This window comes from Penaeus vannamei, chromosome 30, assembly GCF_042767895.1.
Source record: "Penaeus vannamei isolate JL-2024 chromosome 30, ASM4276789v1, whole genome shotgun sequence".
NCBI lineage: Eukaryota > Metazoa > Arthropoda > Malacostraca > Decapoda > Penaeidae > Penaeus > Penaeus vannamei.
In genome coordinates this window covers 10,820,590-10,835,589 of record NC_091578.1, presented here as the reverse complement: position 1 = coordinate 10,835,589, position 15,000 = coordinate 10,820,590, and the positions used below count along the sequence as shown (strand labels likewise).

Sequence of the window (15,000 nt, the reverse complement as noted above, 5' to 3'; positions counted from 1 at the left end):
TGTGCTAGGCCATGTCGGCCCATCGGGGGAGGCAAGGTTAAAGAGGAACGCGGGGTTTCCGAGCCGTTTTGTAAATGCATTGGACCGCGAAAAGCCCATTATCGTAACCGTAAGCATTTCTTTGCAACGACGGGGACTTGCACGGCCACGTGACCAATTCTTAAAATCCGAGTCGACGATTCGAGTAACATTGAGCTTGTTGCAGAGGCGAGGGATCCCGCCCGTGTTCTTGATGGAACTAAACACCTGGGTATTGATTGGGTCAGCTGTTACTACCAGAAGTTACCGGGAGGGACTTCGTGTTGCAAGTAACTGATTGCAAGGGTTGTGTCCACCTTCTCGTGGCTGGGAGTGTGAGCTGGGTGGGAAGGGTTTTTTCCCCTGGCACTAGGAGACATATGGTGGGTTAGAAGGCTGCAGCTGGGTTAGGGTTTTTATTGCTGGGAAAAATGTTGGATAAGTTGTCAAATTGCATTACTGCTTATGGTTAGGTGAGAGTAAGGTGAGTGACTATTAGTACTAAGATCATGCATATGCATTTAGGGTACAAATATGCAGGTACCAGGGTGAGAGTTGTGCAAGGGAACTATTTAGCTCTTGGCAAAAATTATGTAATCATTGACAGCAGTAAAAAAAAGAGCAGGTTTGTTTCACATGTGTATTTAAGTGAAATTTCTCGTAATGGTGTAATTTTTAGTGTAGCAACCCATATAGGTGAAAATGATATCGTTTGTAATTTCCTTTGTAATAGTTGAATAGAATTGATAGTCATAGAAATGAAATGGATTTTTGAAGAAACAACCTAAAGTAGGGATCTCTCAACTTGAAAGTTGCATTGTATTTCAAAGATGAGCAGTAAAGGCCTGGCTTAACCTTGGTCATATGATATGGAGAGACTTTGGTCATATTAATAGTTGCATGTTTGCCTGGCACTTCCTGGGGTTTCTGGGTGGGGCTCAGCCTAACATGTACCCAGCACTTGCCTTCCACGTGCATTTTATTCACTTAGCCTTGCCACACATTCAGAACAATCAAGTTTATAATTTATAAAGTAGTGCAAGTGAGATGGGAGGTTTTGAAGTGGCAATTATAAATATACATGGCTTATTGAACTACTAAATGAGCATTTTGAATTTTTAAAACTTGTTTGTCAATTTACAAACTATTGACTGCCAAAATATGGCCTTGCTTTATATAAAGTTTAGGCCTTACTTTGAAATGTGTCTCTGCATTTTGAAGTTGGTCATTATAAGCAAGATGTAACAATTTGATGTTTGAAGCATCCTAAGTATTAGCATATACAGTAGTTGTAAGTAGCACTCTTATAATTAATGTACTTCTTAAGTCTATGCTCATGATAAGAATGTAGATGAATGATACTGTTTATTTTTCAGCATTTGACCAAGCATAGTAATAATGGCTGACCCGGAGAAGGCAGTAGCAACATCGGCCACCGAGGAGGAGATGTCCGAGGAAGAGATGGAGGAGGAGGAGGGAGGAGAGCGTAAGGAGTTGGTAGACAAGCTCATGAAGGACCCTCAGGTGCTGGCTGCCCTCCAGACCAAACTTCGTCGTTTCCTTGGAACCCATTCTGGTTACATCAGTGTGAGTTGACATGCTTTGCTTATTGATAGCTATGGTACACAAGAGTTAGATCTGAAGAGGCTGGCTCGGGAGAGAATTCTAGCTTTTGCCTTTATTTCATGTATGTACTGTTGCTATTAATGAGCTAAGATTTGACACCACACTGAGCTATTAACAAAACTAATCTTGGAGATGTGTGCTCGTTTTGTTGATTCTAACTTGTTTGAAAATTAGCCCCCACAAATATTTTCATAATAGGACTACAGAGAAATTGTAAGTAATATAGTGATGATGGTTAATGTTCCTGAGGGCAATGCTGAGAGGAAAATGGACACTGCCATCTTGTAGAGCATAGTTGTATACAAGAGGTACATCAGCAGCATTCTCATGTTTCTCTTAAAATACTGAATGTCCTGTACATCACTGCTTGGAGAGTTCATAACACTAAAAGCCAGTTCTTAGTATTGTGTTTTCTATAAGATGGCATGAAGTGCTAATAAAGTAACATTAATAACATTTCTTGTACCAACTACTGCAATGTTTTGTGCTCAAGAATGATTGATAGTCCTAACTTTGTGCATCCATACAGTTAAGATTAAACCACAGAAAAATAGAAGTTAGGAAAGGTTAGGTGTGGGTTTTTGGGTTAACATATCCTGGTTTTGGGAGCTCATCTTTGGAAGGTGCATAGCTCTCATTAACAGATAACCATAGTAGGTGATACATGGGTATTTGTCGTTGAGTGATGCACCCTCAAGAGATAGTCCAAACCAGGGTATCATGCAAACCCAAAAACCCAAATTTAACTTTCTACCTTTTATTTCCAGGACAGGGAGGGCAAGCCCCCTCCCCCTATTATTAGCACTCCATGCCAATTTTCAGAAGATGCAACAATAAGAACTCTGGCTGTTTGAGGGTGTTGTAGACTTGTATCTAGCATATCACAGCTCAAACTATTTTTTGTCATTTTCCTGTAAAAATGAGGCAGCAGCAGATGTACCTGTTGCTTATGACAATTTCTTGTGCTTTATAAGATCGTGTCAATTTCCCTCTGTTGCTCTTGATAACTAACCAATAAGCACACTGCCTGGCAATTAAATGATTGGTGAAAGGTTTACTTGTTCATCTCCCAGTCAAGATGCCACAACTTCAATCCGAAAAGCAGCCAAACTTCAAAATTATCAGGGAAGTCAGACCTCCCTGGTATTATAACCCATCAATGACAAATCCATGTGCTGCCTATTGTCGATGTGTCTTTATCTTGTAAGTTTACTTCTCAAACCCTTGGTCATCAAGGAGTCAACAACTAGGCCTATCTTGTATTCCTTGAATATACACATTTGTTACTGTTTTTATTTGTGGTATTTGTTACCAAGAGCAATGCAGTTCCAAAACCAGGGTATTCTGCAAACAAAAGCCTTATCATAACCTTTCCTACCTTTTATTCCAGAAATGGGGGCCAAGCCCCCCTGCACCCCTCTTTATTAACACTTCATGCCAGCTTATAGAAAACTGATGCAAAGAACTGGCTGTGTGAGGATGCAAATATTTTCTTGATATTGTGGTAAATATTAGGCTCCTACCATTTTGCCTAAGTTTGACTATTTATGCTAGTACAAGATGGTGTTCATGACCTGTGTATTGCACTTGGTAACACATCCTTTTTAACATGGCTCCTATGGCTAATGTTATCGAGAGCGACACAAATGGGAATGAACACTGCCATCTTAAAGCATAAAAAAGACCTGAACATGGGTACAGCTGCTGGAGCCTCATTTTTACAATTATGAAAATATTTACTTCATATCACCAATTAGTCTATACTATCACAGCCAGTTTTTAATGTTCCAAGTTGGTTTAGTGCTAATAATGTGGGGGGGGGGGGGGGATTGGATTAGGGGGTTTACATGATACTCTGGTTATGGGACTTGTCTCTGGAGGGTGCATCACTTGGTAACAAATGCCTGTATTTCTACATGAGGATTTTACCATTTTCCAAGGTCTATACTTATCATTTGATTTGCTGTATTAAGATGGTAATTGTTTGGTTAGTGTTACTGGGAGCAATGCATAGATGGAATAATTGGCACTGCCATCTTGTAGAGCATAGTCATAATCAACACTGGTACTGAAGGTGTGTCAAATATTTTTATAAACAATATAGTGGCAGTTGACAGTGCTAACAGAAGGGGGAAGGGGAGTGCATGTCCATGTCTAAAGGATTGAATAGAAGGTAGGGAAAGTTACATTTAAATTTTTTGGTTTACATGATACCCCACTGTTTATGTATATGCGAATAAACTGTTTATTAGAATTTCATTGTTCGAAACTTGGCTCATCTTTTCAGAAGACCCACTGTAAATTAGTTTAAATGGATAAAAATAATGCAAGAGCCCATTCTTAAGTGCTTACATTTTCCATAATGGCATGTTTGCTTTACCTGGCCCACAGCCAAATTGTCATGTAATGGTCACATCATTGGGATCCTAACCCAAGAGGCAAAGCCTCTTGGGTTAGGAAGGTTTTTGGTTCATAAGCATTTTTGTGGTGGTATGCATGCTTAGGATGGGATTGATTTATGTTGGGACTTTCGACAGTTGGTCCTTGAATTTTTTACCTCTTAAGGATGTTCTGAGAGTAGGGGAAGCAGACAGCATGGATGGGAGGATGTCAATGAAAGGTGGATGAATTTACCACTTGAATCTGACCTAGCGTGGTGGGAATGTTTGAAGTGTAACATAATGTTTTGTGCGGTTTGTGGATTAAGTACACTATCCCAGCTAAACAGGGCTTTCTATATTTTTTGGTACATCAATCCATGCATAGTTGACCTGGGCTGAGCTGTCCAGGTACAAGTACATGAAGTAACTTTTAAAGGGGCCGTCGCGCTAAAGAACGAAGGTCATTTATAATCGGATTTTCGTGATTTTTCAATGTTATATATACATATACGATGAACACCAAGTTTCATATCATTTGAATAATAAGTAGTTATTTAAGTTTTTGAAAAATCACAATTTTATATTTTGCACTTATCCATAAACCAAACCTGTTGAAAAAAAATACCATACTCGATAGCAATACCTAAAACCTTTAATAGATTGATTTTTAATATCCTTTTAGTTTAGTGGGAATGTTTTTTTTTCTAGATGTTCAGTCTTATGAACTTAAACTTTAGTATATAGACTTCTATTACGTGAATGAAAATATTCACAATCCAGAAAATCCGCAAATTTATTCAGCTTTCAAATGACCCAAATGCCAATAGAAACGTCCAAGTAGTTATGGAGAAATAGCACAAAGGTGTAGTTTTGAGATTGGGCTCCCAAGTTCAGGATACTATTCCTTTTCCTTTTTTTATTTTATTTTATTTTATTTTATTTATTTTTTTATTTTCTCCCTTATGAGTCAATCTTGATGCATTCTGTTATTCTGAAATGTAGCTGGTACCTGATCCCCCCCCTTTTGCAAAGTACTAATGGCAAGAACTGCACATGCATGTCGTCAAAGGCTTTGCAGTGCCTAACCTGACCACGTGAGGCATTTCATATGTATAAACATCTGGCTGCAGCTGTGATTGAGAATTATTTCTGATGTTAAATACAAAAATAACATTTACCACTAGTTGTGCCCTCTTAGTGTGTGAAGAGGGTGTACGTCTGTAACATGGTGTGGAGGTAACATTTTGTCTCCGAGTCCCATTCTTGGCAATCAGCTGATGGGTAAACAGAGTTGAGCGCTAGCTACCAGAGAATACCAAAATAAGTAAAATAAAATGGAAAAAGATTGTAGAGTATATTTGCACGGATGCGACATTAAATATTGGAGCAGGAAGCAGGGGGGGGTCAGATATTTAGTCATAACTCCTTTATTCTTGTGTATTTAGCAGAAATATTGTCAGTGGATTGCCAAAACCTACTAGATTACACAAGATTTTTTTTTTTTTTTTTTTTTTTTTTTTTTTTTCTAAAAATGTGATGGCCTCCTTAAAACCTATATTGATATATACAGTAAACTTCTTTGTATACTTGTTTCCAGTCATGTATATTTACATAAACCAGTAAGCATGTTTGTAGTTGTCATTTGTAAAATTTAAGCTACATGATCAGTTAGGATGATAAAAAAAAAAAAAAAAAAAATCAGTTAAGATTGAAAATGCATGCATTTACAATGTTTGTTCTGATGTCTTTTTTATTATTAACCATAATTATGAAAAGTGGGCTTATATTGGAAATTTTGAGTATATTTAAAAGGTAATCATATTGACTTTATTTTTTTACAGTCTCTCCCAGTTGCTGTAAAGAAACGCATTAAGGCATTGAAGAAGCTACAGCTCCAGTACACAGACCTAGAAGCTGACTTCTACAAAGAAGTCCATGCGCTAGAGGTATGTGAAACGTTTTCTTTTCTATATTACTTTAAATGGTTCCTTAATTTTCTATAATGTTGAGTAGCCTGTTTGCTAGTATAGACTTTATAGTTGCTAATAATCAAATGCTTGTGTTTTAGGTTAAATATGACAAACTTCACCAAGCTCTATATGAAAAACGTAAACTTGTAGTCAATGCCGAATACGAACCAAATGAAGAAGAATGTGACTTCCCCTCGGATGACGAAGAGGATGAGAAGGATTTGTGTAAAGACATGGAAGACAAGGCTAAGATTGATGGAAAAGGCAATGCTGATGAAAAGGATGACACAAAGTAAGTACAGTTCATTTTGTAGTTATATCATGGTATGAATTATTGTACCTGTTTGAGAAGTTACTTGATATTCTTGATAACTTGTGTTATTCCCCAGGTTGCACGACTTCGATGAAAACACAAAGGGCATTCCTGAGTTCTGGCTGACGATCTTCAAAAATGTTGACCTTCTCTCAGAAATGGTCCAGGATTATGATGAACCCATTTTGAAGCATTTAAATGATATCCAGCTTAAGTTCCATGATCAACCCATGGGCTTCACTTTAGAATTCTACTTCTCAGAAAATGAATTCTTCACAAACAAAGTTCTAACAAAGTACTATGAAATGAAGTGTGCGCCAGACAAGGAAGACCCCTTCAGCTTTGAAGGACCTGAAATCTTTAAGTGCAAGGTAAGAGAGAGATTGTGGCTAAAGAAATTCCTGATTCAGTATATACATTTTCAAAAACTTGGAAATTTTATAGAAAATGTAATGCCAAATACTAAAATCATTACAGGGTTGTACCATAGACTGGAAGAAGGGCAAGAACGTTACAGTAAAAACCATCAAGAAGAAGCAGAAGCACAAGTCACGAGGAGCTGTTAGGACAATAACTAAGACTGTACAGAATGACTCATTTTTCAACTTCTTCAATCCACCACCAGGTTTGTTGAATTATTTAATCTGATGTATGTAGCTGTCACTTAATTTACAGCTAAGTTAAAAGCTTTATCAATAGGTAAATATAAATCTTTACAAAGGTTGTATAAAGTATTGTTTACATTTATTTTATTTTTTTCCGTAAGTTTACAATGTGGTTTTGGATAAACAAATAGAAATGTATTTTAATGTTCAGTGAATCTTGTTAAGTTCATAAGTCTCTAATATAGTTGACTTTTTGAAATATTTAATATATGAATATGCATTCTCAAATTATCTACAGTTCCTGAGGATACTGATGAAGAGATGGATGAGGACACCCAGGCTCTCTTGACAGCAGACTTTGAGATTGGTCATTACATCAGGGAGCGTATTGTTCCACGAGCTGTGCTCTTCTTCACTGGAGAAGCCCTTGATGATGAAGACTTTGAAGAGGAAGAGGGCGAGGAAGGTGGGTTGTTGATGAAACAAGTGTAGACTTGCATTTTGCTGCAAGTAATTACTGCAGTAGTCCTGCTAGTGAGGATGTCAAATAGCTAAATTAACATTTCTGATCAAGAGGCTTTTTAGGAAATAATGCTTTGATTTGATAGTTGATCAATTTATCTAATTTGTTACATTCACTGATGTACTATTGAAGTTTGTTATAAGATAACCGCAAATATGATATTGAACTGATGATTGGATCTTCACATGGTCAGTAAAACTGAGGTCTCCAAATTATTAGTTTTCTAGGGATTGGTAAATTAGAACCATCTAGCTTAGCTGTCTAGAACCTAAAATCTTGTACATGAAGGAAGTAGGATTGCATCCTCTCCTTGAATTTAGGTTTTTATATAAGCTTCTGCAGAGGAACACTGGAATAATTCAGCTTTGTTAAATGTGCCAGCCTTAAGGTTTTTACATGCATTCTAAAACCATACCCAGATGGGTGGATGAAATCAGCAGTCTTGCTGTGGGAGTGACAACAAAAGGCAAGATACTGGCTAAATATTGTGGAATCTGTAGTTTGGTTGGCTGTCACTTCTTGGTAATATCATACCCTCTGCTGATCGGATCATGGCTTTAAATTTAATACCAGGGAATGAACTGTCCCATTTGTTAGCAGGGTTTTAAACCAAAGTACTTCTTTATGAAAAAGATGCCATTTATTATTTTAATCAAATGTGGATGTTAGATTTGATAGTCTTAAAGATTATACTCCTGAATTTAGTTGTGCTTACAATACATTATGCTGAGCTGGACAATGGCAGATTTTGTACTGCTAAATCAGGTGAGCTATCAAGGAAATGGTCATAGACTAGTGTTCCGAAAGATGTTGTATATTAGCATTGTAGATAATTATGTAGTTCATTTCATAATCTCGGATATGACAATAATACACTCCATAAAAGCTTCTCTGGGATGGGTAAGTGAATGTAGAAATTCCTGAGGGATAATTTGCTTTTTATTTAGCCGGATGTGGTGCATTTTTATCCATAGTTTCCTGGTAAGTTGTATGAAAAAGCTTTTTTAATGAATGATATTGACTGCTGTGTATCATTTGAAGGTTTGTTGTTCCTGTTATGGAATTTTTTTTAGAATACACATCCTCCAAAAAAAATTGTTGCTAAATGACAGATTGTTGTATTTCACAGGGTCAATAATCAGTTCAGTGTAGCACCATAGCATCACCCAGAAGTTCAGGTATACTAACAGGAGACTAACTTATTTTTGCGCGTTTCTGCGAGTTTTAGATAACATTTGTCTTAGTTGTTGGTTATATGCATGTGTGCAATTTGAAATCCTAAGAGCTTGAAAATTTAAAGAGATTTTAGTAATAGATGCTTTGCCGTAAATGTAGTGTGTGAACAAGGATGCATGGGTATGGTCTCCCAAATTCACTGGCCCAGTCATAGTGAAACTAAATTAGCTTAAAGAAAAGATTGCTAGTTAGAGGTCTTGTTCCATAGGGTATAACTAAGCAAGTCTTCAAAACTGGAGTATATACTTGGAATGAACTACAATTATTTGCTGGTATTTCACCAATCACCTGGAGTGAAAGACCTCTGCAGGCAGTGAGGAATAAAATCGTGAGCCATAACAATAGATGCTTTGAAGCTGCACACTGCATTCTAAACACTTGATATTCCTGCTATCATTGCTCTTGGTAAACATCACTGAAAGTTCAAATCCAACATAATTGAGATGTACTTAGTGCTTTATAATCGTTTTGTCCATTGCTTTTGAACAACAAACCTTTATATAAAGAAATCTGATATACAGTATCTTGCCCCTTTTGGTAGCACTGGGGGCTATTACTTTGAAGGCTATTTTTAAAAATTTGTTGGTTCATATTTTCATATTGTTTATTTCAGGTGAAGAAGGTGAAGAGGATGAGGAGGAAGATGACCCAGATTATGATCCATCTAAAGACAAGTCTGCTAAGGATCAGCAAGCTGAATGTAAACAGCAGTGACCTCCCTCTACAAAATAGGTCTCTCTTCAGTGACGTGTAAAGGCAGCATCTGGGGTCTTGCCAGTTAGATTTCTGTGATGTGGGGAAAACTTTATTTTCTGGATTTCAAGATTACAAGTAGTTTTTCTTTACAATTGTGCATACAATCGTAGGTGTGCCAGATTGTTAACCAGAGTGCTATATCTGTTCTGTTCATGGCAGGCCAGAACTTAAGGAAATCTATGTATTTTCGAAATTGTTTAGCTGTTCATAGTTTTCTTGTTCAACAGTGGTGTTGCCCTACATAATGTAGTGCATAAACTGTCAAGATTGTCTACTACAGTGGCCCTACCCCAGATTTCTTTGTAGCACCCAGTGTATGATACTAGCAAAATGTAACTTGAGCAGTCATGACAATGGTTGTCATCTTCAGAGGTGGTTTGGTTAATTTGTTAAGAGATTTATTGTAAGCTTGAAAGTATGTACAATATAGTAACTGTAAATGACAACCGTTGCTTTATGGAGGCTCGGTACTCTTGACTAGATTAACATACTCTGGACAAACCTGCCTAAATACCTGTCAGTTCATTATAGAACCAGCATGCTAGGTTCTATAAGGTTCATCCATAAGGGTACTAAGTTCTCTTCATTGTGATATAATGCATATAAAAATTGTGCACTTTCTTTCTGCAGTCTATGTTGGTTATTAGAGAACCCCTTTTTGTACCAATGTCATTGCATTATACCAAGCTTGAGATCTGATGCATGGCTGTTGACTACACATCTCTAGCATTTCTCAAAAAGATTTCTAAATGTGGAACACAACAGCCATGAAGTCGAGGAGGATGTCGATGCTGTTGGGTGATGATGGAGCTGTTGCATTTTATCTCTAGGAGAATAACAAATTGTTGAAAAGGAAACGAATCTTTCATTGCCTGTTACAAAATTGCCCATATAGGGAAGAGATGGATACTTATTGTACCCAGTCTGCTTGGTAAATAATTGTAATAGCTTTGTTACCACAGCTGCTAATATATATGCTCTTTTTCATTTCTTTTTTTCTACCCCTGAAGTATTTTGCCGTAAGTCTGAAATTATATTTACCTACAGTATATGCATTTAAGAATTTTGATATTGCCCATAATGGATGTGGAAATAGAACTTCGGTAGGTATTGCTAGCTTTAACTATAACTGATGAAGTTGACTCTGGAATTTATACTTTGAATGCCTGATAGTTATTTTTGAATGTGCATAGTTATATTGAAGTATTTCTGTTGGTGCATATCCCACAAATCAAAAGTTATTTTTGGTAGGTATTGATGGACCTTGTTTTTAAATGAGGAAATAGCTCTGAAAGTAATAACACACGAGCTTACTATATTAAGACAGTTTAATGCAATATGATTTAAAATATTTCGGAAGACAAATGATTGCAGTACAGCAACACAGAAAATCGTTAGTATCGAAACATTCAATAACGAACAGAACTTTGTTACGGAAGGGTTAATGTTTAGTGTTTCGAATGTCTAGTACATATTCATGCATGTCATGGAATAGCTATTTTATTTCTATAAAGGATGGAAACTGCCTTGCAATATATAGTTGAGCCCCACACCCAAAGAGTTGAAAATCAGAGATCAAGTTTCGTAGCGATAACTATTTCACAAAGTATCGTTGTTTTGACAGTTTAGCCTGACTTCATAACGATATTTTGTGTAGCTGTACATGAATTCACGCACTCGTTGATCTTTCAATACTTAATTGCTAACCTAATTTGATAAAATGAAGCTGCTATACATTGCTTAACAACATTAGCGGGTATTCTGAATTGACAAGTCAATTGTTTGGAAACAATGAAATAAAAATTTTACATATGGAGTGCCTTTATGGGTAGGTCTGGATTAATATCTTGAAAGTCATGCTAAAAGTTTTGGGTGTCGATAGTGCAAGAAATTATTTGGTCCATATTTTCATTCCCGTTTAAAAGTAGTGGAGTAAGTGGTAAGTCAAACCAATGTTTAAAACTTAAGTCCAACACGTCAATGAGATGTCCATGATGCTATTTTAAAAATTAATAAAAGACCAGATACGGTTATGACTTTTTATTCTTAAACTTTTGTAGACTTTAACACGTAGTACATAAATGGTTAAGAAATTGAAAATGAAAATCTCTGGAGTTGTCAGTAGTATTGTAGCAGCCATAAAAATTATCATAAATCATGTAACTATTTCGATAATACTGTAGCAGTCATAATGATGATCATAAATCACGTAATTGTATTTCGATGGAGTACATAATTTATATTGAACAAGAATGAATCCATAGAAGTATACTAGGGGAAAACCAATCACCATATGAAAAAGTGCTTGATAGTATGAAATATAATCAAATGTTAACCTTTTCCACATAACACAAGGAAACATACGTTAACTGTAAAGACAATGAAGGACAAACTAAAGATTTGATATGTAAAAATATATTACAGCCGATAATAACAAGTAATCTTTAATGATTAGTGTCCTAATACGTTTGAAGTCTAGCACGTATATTTGTATTAACCATTTTTACTTAATGTTACTAAAGGAAGGGTAAAGCTTATTTTTTTCTTATTCAGTCATCTTTCTCAATTCTGTAAAGAAAATAAAGCTCATTTATTCTAACATACTTTTTAGTTTCTTTACGGGGTATTTTTACTAATGCAAATTTGTGGTGATAGCATATGGTAGTTATTTGATTACACTGATAGACCTATAAGTAATATTTTAAAAGCTTGTGCACACTGTTCTAAAATGGGGGCTAGGGGTTAAGACACCGAAGTTATTGGGTGTGAAGAAGCAGGTAGCTCATCCATTGGGTATCTGAAGGGTCATTTTCAAATATTCTGAGGTAGTGTAACAATGTTGATTAATCCTGTAAACAGGAGATCCGGGCTTTCATGGCATAAGAACAAAAATCACGAATGCACTTATACGAACATTATACAGGAATGTACGTACAAACTATTACAGTTGACATTTTTCCGTACAGTAAACATGTATACATTCGCGGGAGGAAGAGGAAAGGGGGTCTGCGGGTGTTCTTGGGTCTGTGTTTGTTAAGCTTTCTCTCTCTCTCTTTTTCTATTTCTCTCTCTCTCTCTCTCTCTCTCTCTCTCTCTCTCTCTCTCTCTCTCTCTCTCTGTCTCTCTCTCTCTCTCTCTCTCTCTCTCTCTCTCTCTCTCTCTCTCTCTCTCTCCCTCTCTCCTCTCTCCCTCTCCTCTCCTCTCCCTCTCTCCCTCTCTCCCTCTCTCCCTCTCTCCCTCTCTCCCTCTCTCCCTCTCTTTCCTCTCTCTCTCCCCCACTTCCCCTCCCTCTTCCTCTCTTCCAATCTCCCTCTCTCCCTCACTCCCTCCCTTTCTCCCCACTCTCTCTCTCTCTCTCTCTCTCTCTCTCTCTCTCTCTCTCTCTCTCTCTCTCTCTCTCTCTCTCTCTCTCTCTCTCTCTCTCTCTCTCTCTCTCTCTCTCTCTCTCTCTCTGTCCTCTCTCTCTCTCTCTGTCCTCTCTCTCTCTCTGTCCTCTCTCTCTCTCTCTGTCCTCTCTCTCCCTCTCCCTCTCTCTCCCTCTCCCCCTCTCTCCCTCTCTCCCTCCCTCTCTCTCTCTCTCTCTCTCTCTCTCTCTCTCTCTCTCTCTCTCTCTCTCTCTCTCTCTCTCTCTCTCTCTCTCTCTCTCTCTCTCTCTCTCTCTCTCTCTCCCTCCCTCTCTCCCCCATTCCCACGTTATCTCTCTCTGCGCGCATGTGACCCAGGAATGTGCACATGAAAAATTACCTAATTTGGAGGTAATTTTGGGTACTGACTATGACACTGCTGATACTAGTTGCACTAAGCTTGGGTGAGTTAAGAAACTAAGAAATCTAGGAATTACGATTCTTGATAAATACACGTCATATGCGTATTCTTACATCAATCGTGCGTTGCAAATAATGTACTGGTACGCGATGTACCAGTTTTACATCCTGAGTGAGTAATATCTCTCATTAATGGCTATGAAAATTTGCCACTTGTTTTATGTACAAATAAAATTCCAATAAATATGTTTACTGGGAAGAAAATATTCACTGGGAAATATTCGTCATGAAATATGAATGATAATAACGAGTTTATATGATGACAGAAAAGTGGCTTGGTGTCACTTTCAAATTAGTTTTGTGTAATTCTTTGTCATAACTTCATCTGTCGACAGAATTAGATATACACATGGAAGCCTCATGCTTTGGATATATATCTTGAACGTGATTGTTATATCACGGGCGATTCTTGTGATTGTAAGCATCATTGACGCTCTTACACAAAACTGATAATGGAAAATCTGTTAATATCCCAAATGTAGTATTAATCATATGTGAGAAAAGGTTGAAAAATGTAGCGATATGACAGACTACTCAATCAGAACGTTGCTTCCAGGCCAGAGGATAAAGAGCTCATTAAAAAGCACTGTGGAAAGGAATATTTTATTGCATCGGATCTGCTGGGTGTGGTAAGGCGACCCTTTTTTTGAGGCGTGGCGGTGTCTACAAAGGAATTATTATACATCAAAGCAAAACGTGAGACAAACCACACCGGAAAAATAGAGGATATTAACCACTTGTAACAAGTCACAGAATAAGTAGCAGTCGAAAAGCGCCACAACCTCTAAAACTCGCATTTACGAGAGGAGGACGGTGCGGCATAGCGTGTAGTTGCCTGGGCCGCCCACAGATGCCGGGCGCGCCGTTGGCTGGGTTGCGCGCGCGGCCCGAGTGTCGTCTGCTGGTCTGGCCAGTTGATTGTAAACACAGGCAATGGCAGGTGGTGTTACTCGTAGACTCTCTCGCGGGATGTCACTTCAAAAGCGGACAAAGGATTAATATCGCCGGATCGTCTCAAGATGTCAATCAGGGTAGGTGTTTGTTTGTGGTTGTTGGAACTGGGTGCGGGAAGGTTGTTTGTATAGGCTTGTGTTCTGTTGTTTGCTGTCCAATGACTGCAATGGTGCGCCTAGTTGCAAAGCTTCTGGAATTAATTGACAATGGTCAAGGGAATTGAGTCGCATTGTTTAATAAACGGTACAAAATGCAACGTATATTCCATCCCGAATCTTCGAAAGTGAAATAACTAACATAAGCCACACCTGCCACTCCCACACGACACACGAAGCGACGTATATAATTGATCATCGCGACTTGCAACCTCGCGGCGGCACTGACCTGCTTCATGTGTGTGCTCCGTTGGTCGAAATTCGAAGTGTGGTTCGTAATTCATTCATGAATGAGTTGTTGTCATGCCTGCAGGTGACACACAAGACACCTGACGCCGTGTCAATCGCTGTTATTTGAAAATATATATTGCTTATCCATTGATAAGGTACTAAGGTACTTTGTGTAGCATTTAACAGATGGTGTTTGCAATGTGTTTAGAGACTAGACTGCGTAGACATAGACCTTATTATATATTTATTTATTTATTATTATTATTATTATTATTTTTTTTTTACAAAAGTTACGTTTTAATTCACCGATTCACGAACATGATGTATATTTTTCCGTTAACGCGTCGATATTAATTCAACACTTACACTTTAACACAAGCTTTTTTGTCATTACTTGTATAGTGGTTA

At 37.6% G+C, this 15,000-nt stretch overlaps 2 protein-coding genes across 7 annotated transcripts in view; both read left to right on the top strand.

The window, feature by feature from the left end:
- Nap1 (Nucleosome assembly protein 1) overlaps positions 1-10,415 on the top strand; it is a 32,403-nt gene extending 21,988 nt beyond the window's left edge. For 5 of the 6 annotated variants that reach the window (XM_070142998.1, XM_027365397.2, XM_027365398.2 and 2 more), the window contains exons 2-8: positions 1,395-1,605; positions 5,867-5,971; positions 6,094-6,287; positions 6,385-6,679; positions 6,786-6,933; positions 7,212-7,379; positions 9,286-10,415. In XM_070142998.1, coding sequence (XP_069999099.1) covers positions 1,417-1,605; positions 5,867-5,971; positions 6,094-6,287; positions 6,385-6,679; positions 6,786-6,933; positions 7,212-7,379; positions 9,286-9,386 — 1,200 coding nt within the window. In that variant the 5' untranslated portion in view covers positions 1,395-1,416 and the 3' untranslated portion in view covers positions 9,387-10,415. Of the gene's footprint in view, positions 1-1,394; positions 1,606-5,866; positions 5,972-6,093; positions 6,288-6,384; positions 6,680-6,785; positions 6,934-7,211; positions 7,380-8,565; positions 8,615-9,285 lie in introns of all 6 variants that reach the window. The other variant, XM_027365400.2, reaches the window with a different exon arrangement.
- A 3,700-nt stretch (positions 10,416-14,115) lies between these two features.
- LOC113810760 (ankyrin repeat domain-containing protein 29) overlaps positions 14,116-15,000 on the top strand; it is a 124,066-nt gene continuing 123,181 nt past the window's right edge. Inside the window, exon 1 of the mRNA XM_070142995.1 lies at positions 14,116-14,283. Coding sequence (XP_069999096.1) covers positions 14,272-14,283 — 12 coding nt within the window. The 5' untranslated portion in view covers positions 14,116-14,271. The remainder of the gene's footprint in view (positions 14,284-15,000) is intronic.